Here is a 17,159-nt window from a genome sequence, read left to right as displayed (position 1 = left end):
CAGTTTGCTAACAATGGACTAACCTGCCCTAGTACTGGGAGACTTGTATTGTGTGAAACAGGCACATAAATGTTGCTGGTAATGTGAAATTACAGGCTGATCATGTGAAAAGGGGGGAAAATAGTAATAAAGAATTAATTTTTCAGAGGGCCCTTGCCCTTACCAGCCATTTACCTGAAGAAATGGGCACATTGTATTTATCAGAGTACCGCCTCCTGATAGGTCCAACGTTGTGCATGCTGGTGGGAGTGATGACAGAAGGTCCCTGGGTGACAGGAGTGATGGGGGTAGTTGGGGTGGTCGGAGTATGAGGTAAGCTCTGCGGAGAAGCCTCAGATGCAGTCTTTGAAAGCGTGACGCTTGACACCAGATTCAGCTATTGCAAGAGGAAAACGAGGGAAATTTCCTTAGAAATCACAATTCTTGCAAATTAAGCAATCTGAAAACAGGTTGCACGATTTCAACTATATCATTTGGTTTAACACAGAGAGCAGAGCTTGTATACTTGTTTCGGCTTCTGTGGCTTGAACACTTGCTTTCGCTTTAAATGCTGCTGTAACATCTCCATTACGATCCACTAGGATGAAAATGTAATTGTCTAGATTTTTTTTTTTTTTAAAACGTAATTGCAGCAACCATAAATACCGGCAGTCAGGACTTCAGAGAGTGGATTTTTATCATTTTAATAATTTATTTTCGTTCCATTGTTCACAATCTAAAACCCACGCATCTCTTATTTTCACGTTATCATTGTGCATGGCTTCTAATCAATCTTCTTGGACACTTAGTTGAAGGCTTAAAATAAAGACCACATTTTGTTAGAAGTACAGTACAAAGAAATGGAATAGCACTACAGCATTTGAGAATTTCCTGTTCCTCCATTTTAAAAGCAGAGCCTGGAATAGGTTAACTCCAGAATAATTTAATGAATTGCACTACATGAAATACCGCGACCATTAAGCCCAGCAAAAATGACACAGGTTTTTCCTCTCTCCTTGGTGTGGGCTGCACTAGTGCTACCTGCAGAAACCTAAAAGCCTGCAACAACCTGACAGCTAGTCATAAGATGACTGAAAACCATATGCAACTGTTTTTAGTATGTACTTCTATGCATTTTATCAGTGCCCATCTATATCATTTGACCCTTTCCCAGTTGCCCAAGGACCCCTTTGGAAGCAAGATGGGCTGCTCCTGGAGAAATGTTTTAAACAATCAATACAATACCAAACAACTCCATCAGAAATGGGGGGGGAAGCCTCTTTGATTATTTTCTCATTTCTCTCCTTGAGCCTTTATTGTGAACAATATTGTTGTCGATAGAAGAATTTAATCAGGCCAGGATTCCCCCACTTTTCTTCACGATTACTATTTTTCTTTGCCTGATGTCCAGCCTTTCCCAAATGGGGGTGAGGTGCACCAGCCAGACATTCCCCAACCCATCCGATGCTTGTCCACAATGCTCCCTATTAACGTTTGGGTTTGAACGAAAACAGGTAAGATCCTTCACATTAATATCATTAAAAAAATGGAATTTATCCAAAACCAAGTAGGAAAAAATGCTTTTAACATTCCAGCATGAGTATCAATGCAGTAAGCCAATCACCCATAAACAGTGCACAACTGCATGGCAGATAAATTGTTCCCGTTTTTCCCTTTTGAATGCGAAATAGGAAGAGCTCAAGAGTATAAAGCAGTGAAGTGTTGGGGAGATGGAACAGTGTCCACTGCCAGCTCAAGTACTGCTCTGAAGAAATTACTTTATGAAAAACAGACCTGCGAATACCGCCCTCTTTGTGCAGGTGCTCACAAGCTAGAAGGTCTCTCCTTACAATGGAAAACATTTAACACTTCAAGGCAATACAGAATTGCACAAGCCCAGCGGGGTGAAGGAGACCATGAAAGGCGATAAGATACAGGCCGGAGTTTCCTGAAAAAACCCTGCAATGAAGCGAACCAACAAATGCAGCCTGAGGTATATGTGCCAATGTGTTCACCTCCTTGTTGATGTGCTTCAGGTTTTTTTAAAATATTGCTTACACAATAGAAATGTAATGGCCAGCAGAACGGAGCCCATTTGTTGACCGGTTCCATTTAAGAGCGCTGATTAGGAATACACACACTTATGTCCTTCTGTTATCCATCTATCCATCTATTACGTATGACAAAAAGAGCAATAATGATAATAACGGTACGACTGACAGGTCTCACCATGAAATTAAATCTACTGTATTTTATCTCTGCTTCTAAATGGACATTTTACCAGTCCAATAACTGCAAGCAAATCTGCATCAATTTTAAGTGCCCACCTCCAGCACAAGCTCAGTAGATATTTGCTCCCGTTGGAAAGATCACTGATAGCGTTTCATCATTACGGCTCAAACTACTCCACTTCAAAGGAGTTAAGATTTTTCTTCTTCTTTTCTGACTGTTTAAAAACTTAACATTTAATCTGCTTCTACTAGAAAACTGCAAAAAAGAATCGGCAAAGGTCAATGTTCTCTGCTTAAAGGATTTGAATGGAGTTAAATTTCTTTAGGCTTTTCAGCATAGGTAGCAACTAGAAATAAACACAGAAAGGGAGGAAGAGCAAAGAGGGGGGCTTTAACAGGCTTGACAAATGACACTGTGATTCACACCCACTGCTGGGCTGCCACTAATAAGCTACAGAGGAAGCAGCCAATCTCAGCTAATTACCAGATAAAATTGTATTGTAAGGACTCTAATTAGGAGATGCTTATGGAGGTGATCTAATGATTAAACGCTGCATTCGAATGACCCCACCATCAATGTGCGGTGGTGCAAGATGTCACTGGAATATTTTGTAGAAACAGTAATTTTATTTCAAGGAGGGGAGGCAGTAATATTTGTAATAATGGCTATGAGGTAAACTAATTAAAAGACGGTTCCTAAAGGAAGACTGTGGCTTTGAGCAGCTGTGGCCGTTCCAAAACAAAGTGCCAAATCTCAACAGAGGAGCTGCAGTCAAGTGGAAAATTTCTGCCTGACCTCTGCTCTTGCTATTAATTTGCAGGAAAACTAATGACACATATACATATTCCCACAAAATTGTTCTAATTGCTAATTTGCCAAAGGAGCCCAGTTTCCAAATTAAACATGACTGCAGTCTGCGAGGAGGGAAAGAACAAAAAGCTGGAACACTGTGAGTATAGTGTGTTTCACCTCCGACAATCATTTGTACGACTGAACCAACAAGTTAATGAAATGCCGACCTTGTCAATTGCCAGCGAAGTTTTGCTGCTTTAAGTTTTGTTTGATGATAGTATCTCTGATTTTCCAAGGGGTCCGATCCTCGCTAGTTGGGTACACAGTGCCCAAAATATACCATGAGGCGGGGGGGGGCAAGAATAAGGCTCGGGCTGCGCTGCTGAGACTCAACGTGCTGCTATCTATAAAATGTAGACTTAAAAAATTAATTGTGAAGTAGAGCAGAATAACAAATTATGAATGCTGTTGGTTTTGTTGTAATCTTAAAATATTAATTTTAATTGTAAACTATTAAATCTTAATATCATCATCAATTAGGAATGAAAGAGCGGCGAGGCTCTCTCTGTGCTTCTGGCTGCTAAAAGATGATTATGCGGGGGCAAAGATCAGGAAGGGACTGTACTGGGAGGGTTTCTTTTCCTGATGGAAACTCTCCTGAATTTCTCACTGTTTGCACTTTCTATTTAAAAACAAGTTACTATGATTAGAAAAGCTATTCGTGCTGGTACTTGTGCATGACAAGTTTCCCACATACTGGTGTTTTTGATGAGGTATCATCCTTGCTGGGGGGTAATGAATATGAGTCTCCAAGCTGGCTGTCTAATGACTGTTATTGTGTTATTCTCTGTATTACACCGGGGGTCATAATGTGCTAGGTGCTGTACAAATTCACAAGAGAAGAGTCTTAAGCTCAAGGAGTTAAACTAATCAGGAAAAAGGGGGCATCTGCCCCCCCCCCGCCAACACACACAAAAGTATGCTTTTATTCTGTAAATTCAACCAGTAAATTCAATCTGCTGGAGGATTTTTAAGAAGGGTGTCTGCACTATCCCTACCAACCATCGTTTCAGTGTTCAATATCCCATTTAGGATTATTACCCCAGCAGTCTTTCCTGCCTCCCTAACATCTATGAATCATCACCATCATCACCATCATTTTTTACTTTCAAGACCTAGCCTTTTCCTTATTTTACAGGCAATGACTGAGTCATTATTATTTTTATGAATATAAAAATAAAAGCCAGAAAGGTAACACTCCTTTGCTCCATAAACAGGCATTTCTATGACAAGACTCTCCTGTTAGGAGGCAATTTGACTTCTTTTCATGTAAACCTGTTACGTGACTATAATTGCCACAGATACAAAAGCAGAGCTGAATCATTTTCACGAGGAAAAAAAAATAGGCAGTGTCACAAGGGGGGCTGCATCTACTGCTTTAGGTCAGTGGTTCTGGGCTGCTGGTGCTGCCACTCTGATCAAGGTTGGACTTGATGATAAAACTGCACAGTTTCTGGACCTGAATCAGCCTGGTGTGCAGACTGTTTCTTTAGACACCGAAGGCAGAGAGCAGTAAGGCCGCTGGGCCTGGAGAGTTGCGAGATTCTGCGTCTTCCTTCCCTATTGCAGGCTGGACACATGGCTGCATAAGATGTAGAATCTGGCAGGCAGCAATCACTTAGCAGGTGTTGTTATTGGCAGGGATACTAAGGAAACCCAAGTTGAGGAGTGGGACTTAATGAAAAACAGTATATAAAAACAGCTTTTGTGTGTTGTGCTCGAGAATCTCTTTTTATTGCTGCATATCATTACTTTTGCAAACGATAAAGTATAGCTACAGCAGCTAAAATGCTCAGTCATTACCTCAACGGTTAAAAGACGATTCTTTTTGAATACTTTGTTTTTGCAGTTGCTAAAAACAGTATTTCAAAACAATCCTAATTGCTACGGTTAGGGTAAAAGAAAATATGTTTAAAAAAGGGATATCTAATAGTGCATTGCCTTTAAAATGCCAAAACTTTCTTTAAAAGTTTCATGTCATTTGCACAGAAGTGGATTTCTACCAAGTACTCAGGATTACTTGTTGGGCAGAGTGGAGGAAAGAAAAAAAGGGGCATTTTTTTTCCTTCCCAGTTCTTTGATATTTAGATAATACCTCCAAGCAGATCAAGCTCCTGATTCATTCTACGATGCTGACCTCAGACCTGAATGAAAATGCTGTGTGTGAATGGGGTGGGGTGGGGGTGGGGGGCGAGGTTGGGAAGAAGGGACCTTAATAGCAAGAACAGAAAAAATAATTCTTGAGAGACTGTGTTGTTTTGCTTTGCATTGAAAAAAATTCCCTCCTGCACCACTACATCCTGGCTCATTCCCCAAGGATGAATGGATTTGTTTTGAAGTATTTTAATTTCAGAGAATCTTCACACCTTGTAATAATGGGAGTAATTCCATATTTTTCACGAAATAAGCTGCGAGATGCTTCATTTTCCTTCTAAAATGCTCCACAGTTGGGCATCTCAGTTACAAAAATCACGTCAGGCATTTGAGCGTATTTATTATTACTACTATAGCGGTTCACTCTCTCCCCAGTTTCTCCCCCCACACACTCGCACCCCACCATGCTACTTCCTCACTCTCTGCACAATAGTCCTCGCAGCAGTAGGGCCCAGAACAGCATGCCTGCCGAGCAGCACCGATGGAGACTTCTCCACACAACAGCCCTGCATGTACAATTATCTGCCAGCGACTTGGGCCACGATTCAGCAAAGGGCTGAAGAACATGCTGCAGCTTCGTGGACTTCAACAGGACTTCATAGCCTTTGCTGAACGGTGGTCTTGGTGCACGGCAATGGTTACACGCGTGGTCATCCCACTGCACCTTCCAAAACATAAATTATTTCAAGGAGCTGAAGCAATCTACAGACCGATCTGTGTTGCTTAACATGACTAGACCTGACAAGTTCCTGTACATCAGGGTTGGGCTGATGCCTGAATCAATGCTCAGTGCCAAGCACTGGGCTATGAGCTGAATGGTCTAAAAATACGACACACACTGGTGTGATGTAGCTTAACCAGGGTAAGCTCATGCTGTTGACCAGTGGAAAATATAAGCGACAGCCAAAAATGCATTCAGTTAAAAGAGAGATACAGTAATACAGTTCACTTGCCAGTTCTACAATGTAATTATGAACCATTTAAAAACAAACACTAAGATCCTTTAAAATGGAGAAAAAAATATTCTCCATAAATTCTCTATTCCATCATTAAAAAGCGGTGTTTAAAAATCCCAGTTTATTGCTACATTTGAATCGGTAGTGACACTTTCCTTTGAAAATCACAGCTATACCAAAATATATTCATTCTAGCATACACCTTGTATAAGTTAGGTTGGGGGGAAAAATTAATTACTAGATGTAAAGAATACTTTGCACTGCAGTAATGGTCATCAGATCTTTTTACCAAAGTCCTACCCCACTGAGTTGAAAGGACTGGGGTCTTTTTTCACAAGGCAAGCACAATTTCTGCAAAACACTATACTTCGCCATTTTATAATTAATTTTCAAATGCTTCACCTATACATATTTTAATAATTTCTGATTTATCAGATGGTATCTATAATAAAATTTTCTATATTTCAATAAATGAAAAGAAGGCAGTTTCAATCCAACAACAGAGTGTCACACAATATAGGTCTGTCAGGCACCAATTTTTACTTCTAACATGTAAGTTAAAGGATAAGGAATTTATAATGCTGCCTGTGAACGAAACCACTTTTCATACACAAATGTGATCTTTTTTTTTTTTTCAAAGGGTAATACAACAGTACATTTACATAAACTAATCCAAACAATCTATGTATTTGACAATGGCAAACCTCACACAGACTGCCTATTGTTGGTTTACATCTTGGAGTTCTTTATGTTGGCTTGTAACACTGCTCTAGCTGTCAAAGGTTTGACTTGGACTCTAAATAAATGGTTATAGAAGTGCTGTGCAGCGATATTGGACTTCTTTGCAAAAGAAAACCTGCTGTGTATGAATTCAAAAGCTATTAATTTTTCAGTCAAAAATATTCATGCCTATTTCTTTTAATAAAGAAACACTGTGCTGAGCAACTGAGAGATAATGTTGACTAGTGGTACAGAATTTTCAATAGAGCAGTTAAAAATAAATTTAGTAGGAGGTCCCCATCAAAGCTATAATTTTCCAGAATATAAAACATTTTTAATACTAATCAAGACAGCCCTTTTCCCCCATGTTCTTTTTTTTGCTGTTGCTTTCCCCTGTTTATTAGCTGTTTAATAATAATCTTCATAGCGACACCAACTGGTATCTTTGTAGCCTACAACGCCAATGAAAACCTCTTGCCCATCAATACCAAGCATCGATCGGGAGCTCATGAACCGAGCCGTACTTGTCTGCCTGCTGTTACCGCCCTTTATTTTTAATCCCTGTCCTTGAGGAGACCTGCTGCTATGAAAGGCCTCCAGGCACAGCTTTGAGACTCCCCCGTTATTCCACTGTTTTAATTTTTAATCCAACAGGAGCAAGAGAAAGCAAATCTCTTCTCCGTTCGGCTGGGTCTGTATAGCTGAGCCCACGAGGTGCTGAGCGGTGCTTGCTTTCAACGCTAATGTGAACTGGAGAATTGGACAAAGGTTATCTCTAGGTACTGTAAGTCGTTTCCGTTTGTAACAGGTTGCATCCACCGGATCAACCAATTTTAGGAATCTCGGCAGTTTAACTGGAGGGATTTCTAGTGCAACTTTCTCCAAACTCACGGCTGAAATTTCCCATCAAGTTTGACACCTGATCCTATGTTGTTAAACAGCCAGCCGTTTTCTTTCTAGCGTCCTCCCTATCCACTTCTGCCGCCATTTATTTCCAACAACAGAGAAAGGAAGAAATCCTTTTCTAGTAAAAATGGATGCGCAAAGTGTTTAATGATTTTATGTTCTCTATCTCTGTAATGTGTTCTGTTTCAGACATTAATTTTGTCTACCAACTGCATCTTGGCAGGCTACCATATTTGCTGGGTTAATAGTCTGACTCTTTTTTATTTCTATCACCATAAATCACATATATATGGGTGTGTGTTTGCGTTATTTATAGAAAAAAAATCAGTCAAAACAGATAAACCAATACTTTGTCATTATGCTGCATCATTGCATATTGATTAAAATTGCTAGTACTAACTATAGATTGTCAACGCTCAATTAATTTTCACACAATGACTCAGAGCAAAATCAAATAAAGGCAGTGTACCTTTAAATCTTACAAATCTTAAAATCAAGAAGCAAAGCACTCTCTCCATTTTGAATAATCATGTGAAGCTACAAGGAAAAATTTTAGTATTAGGACGCTATTAGACAACAACAGCCAAGATGCAGTTTGGATTGGGGAATGAGGTTATAGATTTGCCTTTGCCAGGTAGTAGTCTTGGTTTGGACGATGAGACCATCTGAACTTACAGATCTCAATGTTTTATTCTGTGTGGTTTGCAAGGCGGATCCCCACTTCTGGGCTTTTACGGAGAGTGAGCCAAGGGAAGGGGGCTTTCGTTCCCAGTCCCCGTGCACTGCATGTACTTTAAAAACTGACACTGGGGGATATTGATTTTTTATCATCATCAAAATGTACATACCGGTGGAGTCTATTCCATCCGAGCCTATGACAGCAGCCCAGCAAAAAGTGAAATATATGCAATTCTTATCTTGGACACTAAAATACACTGGCTCTAACGCCTCTCCCGATCACATGCAGATTTCCCTCACTTGAAGGGACCTACACGTGTGTATGCAAAGGCAGGAAAAGGTCCGGTATGTCAGCTTTAAAATTACTCATTTTTAACAACTCCTTGAAGAAGGGGAAGGAAAAAAAAACCAGAGTTGGCGAAAATTGGTTTACGTGGCAGGGACTATTCTAAGCCAACCAGAGAAGCAATTTTCATCTCTTCACTTTGACAGTCTGTTAAAGTAGGCCACACTTAGTATTATGCTCTGAGGTGGGAAACAGGAAAAGAGGTTGTTGTGAGGCTTTGTTCTCTCTCTGCACAGATCAGTACTTACGGGCTGAGGGGTGGCTTTTGGTTCAGTTGACTTCACATGTAGGTGTGTCATCATCGCTTGCAGGCGCTCTTTGTCTTTTGCAAGCTAAAGGGGGGGGGGAGGGAGAAAAGAAAGAAAAAAAAAAGCCCCGTTACTTTATGAATAAAACCCAGAACTCTGCTTATTCCTAATTAAACAGTTGGCACCACAGCAGAAGACAAAGCAGCCTTCTTTGCTTAGTTGTTTGGAAATGTTATACGGTCGTTCACAAAGTAAAACTAACTCCTGGTGCTGGGTGTCAGTGTTTCCCAAAGGAAAAATGCATTCGCCCTTGAGTGAGGAGTACTAGACCTGCTGGCACCACGAGGTTCAATGTAGCACCCGACAGCTAAAAGACAATAGCGAATCATGGTTATTAACCAATCCCCTCTATTTGCTCAGGAGGCAAAGCAGAAAGCCAGTTACGCGGCTCAGTTGCAAGGCCTTTTTTTTTTTCCTTCTTGCTTTCTGCTCAGTATTGAAAAAGAAATTCAGAAAACAGACTCTGTTTTTGACATCGCATACGACTTCGGTGGTGTGTAAGACAAGCAAAGAGACCGCAGGAAGCATCCTCAGAGAGGCAGAACAGGCAGCTTTCAGCTCTGGAAAGCACCAGCTCTGTCTGGGAGAGAAACAAGCCTTTTCTAAAATCAGCACCTCTCTCCACCCGCCGAGGAAGCCGGGGCAGAAGCAGAAGCCAGGGCAATATTTGTCTGAAAGAGGGGCAGCAATTTAAATTGTATCCTCCCAGCATGCATCTTTAACCAACAGGAGAGGAAAGTGTGACCGTATTAGGAACTATTTTATTAGGGCTCTGTCCCCGTGTGTCGGCTGATTGCCACTCAGACCGAAAGTGGCTCAAAACACATAATGCTACTCCTGTGCTCCTCCTGCTGCGTGAGCCCCCGGAGAATGGCACTTGGTGCGCAAACGGGTGCACTCTCCTTCATGACGACACGCTTCACTTTTCTCAAGTCCCTTAAAATTCCTCCTGAAATCCACATCTGTGTCACTCCTGGCTCCTCGTTTTTACGCTGGCCGGCCTTGGAAATGCACTTGAAACGTAGCGATCAGGCTCTACAGGGCATTTTTACATGTGTCCTGGGACGCGGCTCCGGGCGCTTTAAGTAGTGAGCCGTGCTAATTAAAAGCGCCCGCGCCTTGCGTGTCAGCATCCCCGCGCTGCAAAAGTGGCGGTGGGGTGCTCTGAAGGAAAGCTCCTCAAACGCGTTTTAGTTCAAAGCGCCCCATTGCCATCTTTCCAGCGCGGGGACGCTGATTTACGTGATGCAGAAGGCTGCCAGAGCGGGTCGATTCCCGCGCTCCAGCAGACTCCGTTCGCCGAGTCTGCTCGGACGTGCCAGATTTCCGACGTGTTGCGTGCATACCTACGGGAGCCCTAAGCTTGCTGCCTCTGGAGATGCTGAAAACTTTTGTATGTGCAATGGGGACCGTTCCTGGCTGTGTTTTAAAACAGCATGGAGGTCCCATGAGGGACTGCCATGCAGCTTGTGGGCTCCCAACTAGCCACCGCTCTGCCTGCTTCCCAGGCTCCCCATCTCCTCCAGCTTCTGCTTCTTGCCCCTCTCTGCTGGGTGCAATGGGAGGGTTTGGGGAGAGCATCTGTGCTGCCCTTGCCGCAAAGGGAGAGCGTCAGGCTGTGCACATGGTAGGAAGGAGAGAACCCAGAAGGGCCTCTCCTGTGCTGCATATGGCCTGGAAGTCTGCAGCCCATATGGTACGTGTCCCCCCACAACTGCCCATAAGTAGATAGCTCTATTAAAAAAAAAAACAACAAAAAAACCCCAAAAACTACTAGCAAATTTGGGTGCGATTAACAAACTTGCCCAGCAGAAAGAAGCCTGTTCTATTCAGGCCTTTAAAACTGACAGCTTTCTCGGCTTTTGCATTTTGCTGCAGAAAATCCACATTCCTGGTGCCAAGAGGAGAAATCCACTTGCATTCCAGTGTGAGTTTAAACAACCTGCCCACCTTATCAGTCATCTGTCTCGAGCAGTAAAACTGGGGAAAGCGTATGTAAAAGAAGGCTCAGTCATAAACTCGGATTTGTAATCTTGTAGTTAAGGCTGTGTCAATCTACCCAAGCGGAGGGGCTCTGTGCGTGCCAAAAAAATGTCAAGATGGGTTGAAAGTTGGCACACAAGGTTTCCAAGACAGGAATTGGAGAAAGGAAAAATTGGTGCAACTGTCTCATGTTCTGGAAGTGCAAACCCCAAATCCCGGGGATTTTCACAGGGTGGGGGGCTGGATGGTTCTCAGGATGGGTGCTGAGTCAGTACCGGGTGCTGATCTATAGTGAGCCAGGACTTATCAAATGGCTGCTGGGAGAGTCACAGAAGCCAGACCCTGGCAAGGAAACTCCACGTCCCTGTAAGGCCACGTAACCCTGGCCCAGGCGCTGCGTGCACTGCCCGAGTCGCTTTCTCCCCATGGGGGCTTCCTGCGGTCTCTTTGGGGAAAGTGGGGTTCTAAAAACCTCATAGACATTGACTGATGCAAGACCAACGAATGCTTTTATTTTTTGGAGAGGGGGCTGCTCCCTAGTTTTCTATTCTTAGTAGCTTTATTTGCTGACTGGCTCAGCATCTGAGCTGCCTTCACTGGAGTTGGCACGTGAAACCTCAATTGGGTGACAACCCACTGCAGCACGAATCAAATAAGTGCCCCCTCCTGAAAACCTTCGGCTTGTGACTCAGCAGCAAAGGCAAGGAAAAGGCACGGAGGCACAAGGGGACACACCCTCGCTCTTATCCTCCTGCGCCCGGGCGTCCGCAGGGCACGGTACATTATTTCACCCTGCGCTGGCAGCATCCTTGTTTTTATTGTTTTCAGTCATCATCTGAGCATTTTTTTTTAATGCGGTATTGGGTGGAGGAAGCCTATTTAAAGATTCTCTGGACATTTCAGGCAGACGCACATTAATATTTTGTCATAGTCTAGGAATTCAAACACTCACACACTTAGGCAGGAGTTTAAAGGATGAAAAATGGACGTCTCTCTGTTTCAAAGCAGCGAATGGAATGGAAGTGAAAAATCCTAAGAATTTCTTTACGCCGGTTCCCCTTAGGTCAGGAAGCAAGCCTGATATAAACCCGTACCTCCATTATTACCACCCCACCATCCGGTTACATCATTCAAAAGAAGTCATGAGGTCTTGCTAAGCCAGTGACGTGAGCAAGCTCTCACCACTGTGGCAGTGACTAGGGCTCGAGAGGACTAGAAATGGGGGCCTATTAGTAGTTTTGCAGGAAAATGCCCACGATTGCTAACAGCACCCTTTGCGAAAGGATTGGTATGCACACAAATTAAACGGATGCATGTTACTCAAAAACAGGCCCGTTCTGACTTTTCAAAGCTACTTGCATGTGCTTTCTGTGACCCGGCTGATCTCCTGTGACAGGAGGCAAATGTATTATTGGCTCTATAAAATGCTGCCTAGATCATCCGATGTGCCATGCTGCGCATCTGCTTCTCAGTAGGACCTGCCTAGAGGTGCACTGGCATTTATACAGGGGGCAAGCTCCCATTGCAGAGTTAGACTGGAGCACTAGACTAGACTGGACCAGCATTAGGTTGATCAGTGTAGTGCTGGGGGAAAATATCGACCCCCAACACGCAGACTGAGGGCGCATCTATACCTCTCCTGCACCCTGCGGTAAAGGGCTTTGGAGTGCTATATTGCTCTCACGACTGTGGGTCCAGGATCCCCTTCTTGGACTCCCTCTGAAAGACCCCAATACCTCTGTGTAGTGACCGCCTTCCCCTGTAAGGAAGCATCCAGGTCTCAGGCGCTGCTCACGGTGCAGGTGTCTGTAAGCTCTTCGGGGTACTGCACCCACTCTGGGTCAGATGTAAGGAGCCTTTACAGATGTGGTTGCTCACTAGGATTTATCTGGCCTTTTGGTTTTCAAGCATCCCTGACCCATCCTCTTGCACTTAGCCCTGCCTGTATCAAAGGATGCGGATGCTGCTCTTCTGTTCTCTCCGCAACCCTGCACTCCGCCCCACTCTTTTTGCTTCAGCTGCCCATACGATCCTCTCTGTCTGGCTATAAAATCACATAGGGATTCTTCTCAGTGGCTCATCTAGTGGCTCTTCAAGATGGATCCTATTAGTTCTGCACCAACGTGGGTCAGTAAAAGTGCAAGCTAGCCCTGAGCACGTGCCAAAACAGTGGTTCCCCGGCGTTCCTTTGACAGCTGGTTCCATTTTCCAGTTGCTCCTCTGAAGTTTCATCTGGTATTTATCTTAGGCTTTCATAAGATGCCTCTCACCGTTGTCTTTAAGTGCTGCTTAACTAAAGAGTCTCTTGCCAATTATTACTGTAAACACGTATGTAGTGCTTGATGTTAATTTGGCACTTTAGAAAGTAGATAACGAGACCTCCCCCCCCAGCCTGGGGAGCAGGTTCAAATCTAAAACAAATGTACGTGAAACGCGGGACACGGGAGGAGAAGGAAGGCACAGGAAAGCAGGTAAGGGCAGGGACGCCCTTCCAGGCACGGGTGGCAGGAGACAAGAAAGTGCCAAGAAAAAAGAGATGATAGGAACAGGAAAGCAAGGGGGGATTTGTGTGGTAGGGAGAGGGGAAAGAGGATGAGGAGTCTTGGAAATAAGGACAAGGAGCCTGAGTTTGAGCTGGAAGCATAAAGGGGGATTCGACATGAAACTCCAGCAGCAGCCTTTTGGACACACGGACGGTGAGGGGAAGGGAGGCCAGTCATCAGGTCAGGGCACTTAGTACAAGAGAAGATCAGGATGTGGGGGAGGTTTTTGCTACATCCTCAATCACTACCAGCAATTACTGTTTCTGATCTTCTTTGGAACATCTCTTACATATTTGATGACCGGCCAAAGCTGCCTTTTCTCTTCACTGGAAACGCCCAAGTATCTTCAAGTTTCCCCGTTTCAAGCTATTTTTCAAATGCTAGTGACATGCCGGTTGTTTCCTTCCAAACTCTCTTCCAATAAAATGTAGGCCCCTCAAACAAATCCAGTCCTCCAGCTGCAGCCCAGCTACACAGAGCAGCATGCATCTTACTTGCCTATACCCCCTCACTCTCCTTCCTATGCCCCCAGCCACCCACATCTCTCTCTGCAAACCCCTTCCTCAGTTCCACCAAATGATTCATAGCTGTCCTCTCCAGATCATCAGGATCTCGCTTGGCAGGAAAGACTGCTGGGGTCAGATGACCCCAGCAAGGTGAGCATCCAGGTGTTTTTTTGAAGATCTCCAGAATAGGTGACTGTACTATTTCTGGGGGGAGTCTATTCCAGACCTTGGACACTTGAGTTGTAAAGAAGTTTTTCCTTATGTCTAATCTAAAGCAGTCTCCCTGGGGAGCCCTGGTGAACAGATGTTTTCCCAGTCCCTAATATGCACCCTTTATATATTGATAGGCTGCCACCAAGTCCCCTCTGAGTCTTCTCATCTCCAGGCTAAGCAGACCCCTGCCTCTCATGATATGACCTGCTCCTATCTCTCATCATATGATCTGCTCTCCATACCTCTAACCATATGCGCAGCCCTCCTTTGGACTCTCTCAAGCTTCCCCACATCCTTCCTGAAGTGCGGTGCCCAGAACTGAATGCAGTACTCCAGCTGCAGCCTTGCCAAGGCCAAGTATAGCAGGAGCATGACGTCTTTAGCTTTGTCTGAGATGCATCAGTAGATGTATCCCAGTGTTTTGTTTGCTTTGCCAGCTACACCATTGCACTGGTGGCTCATGTTCACTGCATCAAGACTCCCATCATGTCACCATGACTTCAGTAAGGAGAAATACCAGGCGGCAATTACTCTACTTGTGGTATTTCAAATGTGTTTATAACAGAAGTACTGATAGGCCAGAGATTCACAGCCTTCCTGCCCGCTGGTATTTATGACGGGATGCCTGACATCGCTTACCCTGAATATGAAATAAAACGAAACTTTTATTCATCAGCATTCGCACTTTGACAGAGTTCTGTGCAAGATGAACAAAAACTAAAGAAAACCCAATGGAGCTACATGGGGCACTTTGTGTTTCAAACCGAATCAATGCACAGCCCTCAGCTGTACAATTACTTCCAAGACAAATAATTTAAAGCAACAGCGCTATGTCAAGGAATTGAGCAGAGTCAGCCAGAAATGTGTGAGATGACGTTTCTTGCGTTCTCAAGAAACTTCATTGAAAAGGGACTGCATGACATGAAACCGCAGTACTTTAGGATGCTAAGGAGTTTGCAGAAGTGGCTCTGGGCTCCGCTTTGGCTGTCACAGGCTGCATCTATTTCTCTTCCCTCTTGTGATCGCCAGTGTCAAAAGAGCTGAGCAAACGGCCAGTTGGTTGGAACATCTCTGGCTCCTGCTCTCCACAGAAATCACAAAAGGATGTCTCTATACCATGCAACACCTCTCCTCCCTCCTGGAAGGCACATCTGGTGTGTGGAGGGGGGAAGAAACACATCACATCGATCCAGCACCTGTCCAAGAGGGAGCCAAGAGACGACTTTCCATCAAATGGCATTTGACAGCACGAGAAATCAAAGGTGGCCCACTGCCTTGGCTATGCATGAATAACTTTCCATTAAAGCAGGACAAATTTGCAGTTGGACTCCGTCACAGACAATACGATACACTGCTGCAAGTCATGTGCAGAATTCGGCCTTTGCCAGGGTGCCGCACCATGATCAGTATGTAGTGCTCGACCATCCCACTGGATAACAAAGAGGCTCGCTAGCTCTTTGAGTACCACTGGGTAAAGAGAGGCCTTTCTTACCTAGATCACAGAACGCAAATCTACTAGTATAAAGACTGAGCTGTGTAAACTGGGTAGCTGCTTTTAGTCCAAGTGCCCAATTTCTTGGTGGGCCAGGTGTCTACCCCATGAAACTTTTTAGTGCAAATGGCACTCTTGGGCAAACCCAGAAGACTCCTACTGAGTAGGGAAATCCTCTGGCTACAGAGCCCGTCACACTCTTGTGCCACCCCTCCTTTTTAAAATCTCTAACCACTACGCATACCTGCTCTGTATAGCTCTCTCTTCATGCAGCTTTGCAAAATGCCAAGCTCTGACCTGAGCTCTGACGATAATGCAATTAAGTGGATAGGGAGCAGGTTATTGCCACTGCCTCATCCAAAGACCATTGATTTTCCTTGCCTCTGTTTTAGTCTTCCAGTAAGAAAGTGCAAATTCACAACCAATGAGATACCAATATATCATAATTTGGGACAGTAAAAAATATGGCTAATGAGTGTACTATCATGTTAATACGGATGCATCTCATGGCATGGACTATATCCTTCTCTTACCACTTCTCTCATCATTAGCCCTGAGTTTCAGTTAGTACTATGAAACACCACACCATCCTTCATAATATTTTCAAGGAATCACAATGCACTGGCAATGAAAACACATCTCTGCTGTGCTCAGCTCCTCTCACAGAGCTTCATTCTGCCATCCCCATGCATGCAATTCCCACTGGCTACAGGAGCACAGGAATGAGCCCATTATGTTTTTCAACCTCACTGCAACCCAATCCTCGGTTTACCTCCACCTCAATTGTTATTGCATCTTGGTGAAAGATTATCTTATATTTCAGTCCACCAGCAGGGTTGTTTTGCTTTTTTGTTTTTTTTTTAAATTCCCAAGAAACTTGTTCAAATAACAGACCATTCCTCCTAACAATTTCTGCAAGACACTGATATTTTACGACTAGTTTGATTTTTTATAAAACTTATATTAAAATATTCTGTACTGCTTTGGCTAATAGTGAAAGAGTGTCATGACTGCAGTGTTACCGAAAATAAAATTTTGGACATATCTATGAAAGAAAAAAAGGCTAATTTGTAAGGCAAGAAGATAAAAAGGATTTTAAAAAAATGGTTATCTTGAAAAAGTAACAACAAAAAGTTTAAGTGTGTTTTTGCTGATTTTTGTCTATAACTATTTGAAGCTATAAATGACTTAACTCAGTAAAATTCCAAATGTAATTATCTTCTGTACTTAGCCCTGGGCTTTCCATATATCTCTAAATTGCTGTCTTGCATACAAAATAGGTTTTTCAATA

At 43.5% G+C, this 17,159-nt stretch overlaps 1 protein-coding gene across 13 annotated transcripts in view; it reads right to left on the bottom strand.

Moving 5' to 3' along the window:
• Positions 1–17,159, bottom strand: part of FOXP1 (forkhead box P1) — a 540,709-nt gene that overhangs the window by 34,865 nt on the left and 488,685 nt on the right. For all 13 annotated transcript variants that reach the window (XM_019504753.1, XM_019504749.1, XM_019504755.1 and 10 more), the window contains 2 exons: positions 9,072–9,155; positions 175–376 (listed from right to left, as the gene is read on the bottom strand). In XM_019504753.1, coding sequence (XP_019360298.1) covers positions 175–376; positions 9,072–9,155 — 286 coding nt within the window. The remainder of the gene's footprint in view (positions 1–174; positions 377–9,071; positions 9,156–17,159) is intronic.

This window comes from Gavialis gangeticus, unplaced genomic scaffold, assembly GCF_001723915.1.
Source record: "Gavialis gangeticus isolate Ggan-Ray unplaced genomic scaffold, GavGan_comp1, whole genome shotgun sequence".
In the NCBI taxonomy this organism is placed as follows: domain Eukaryota; kingdom Metazoa; phylum Chordata; order Crocodylia; family Gavialidae; genus Gavialis; species Gavialis gangeticus.
Note: the sequence above shows the minus strand (reverse complement) of the source record. Positions and strands in the feature narration are given on the sequence as shown.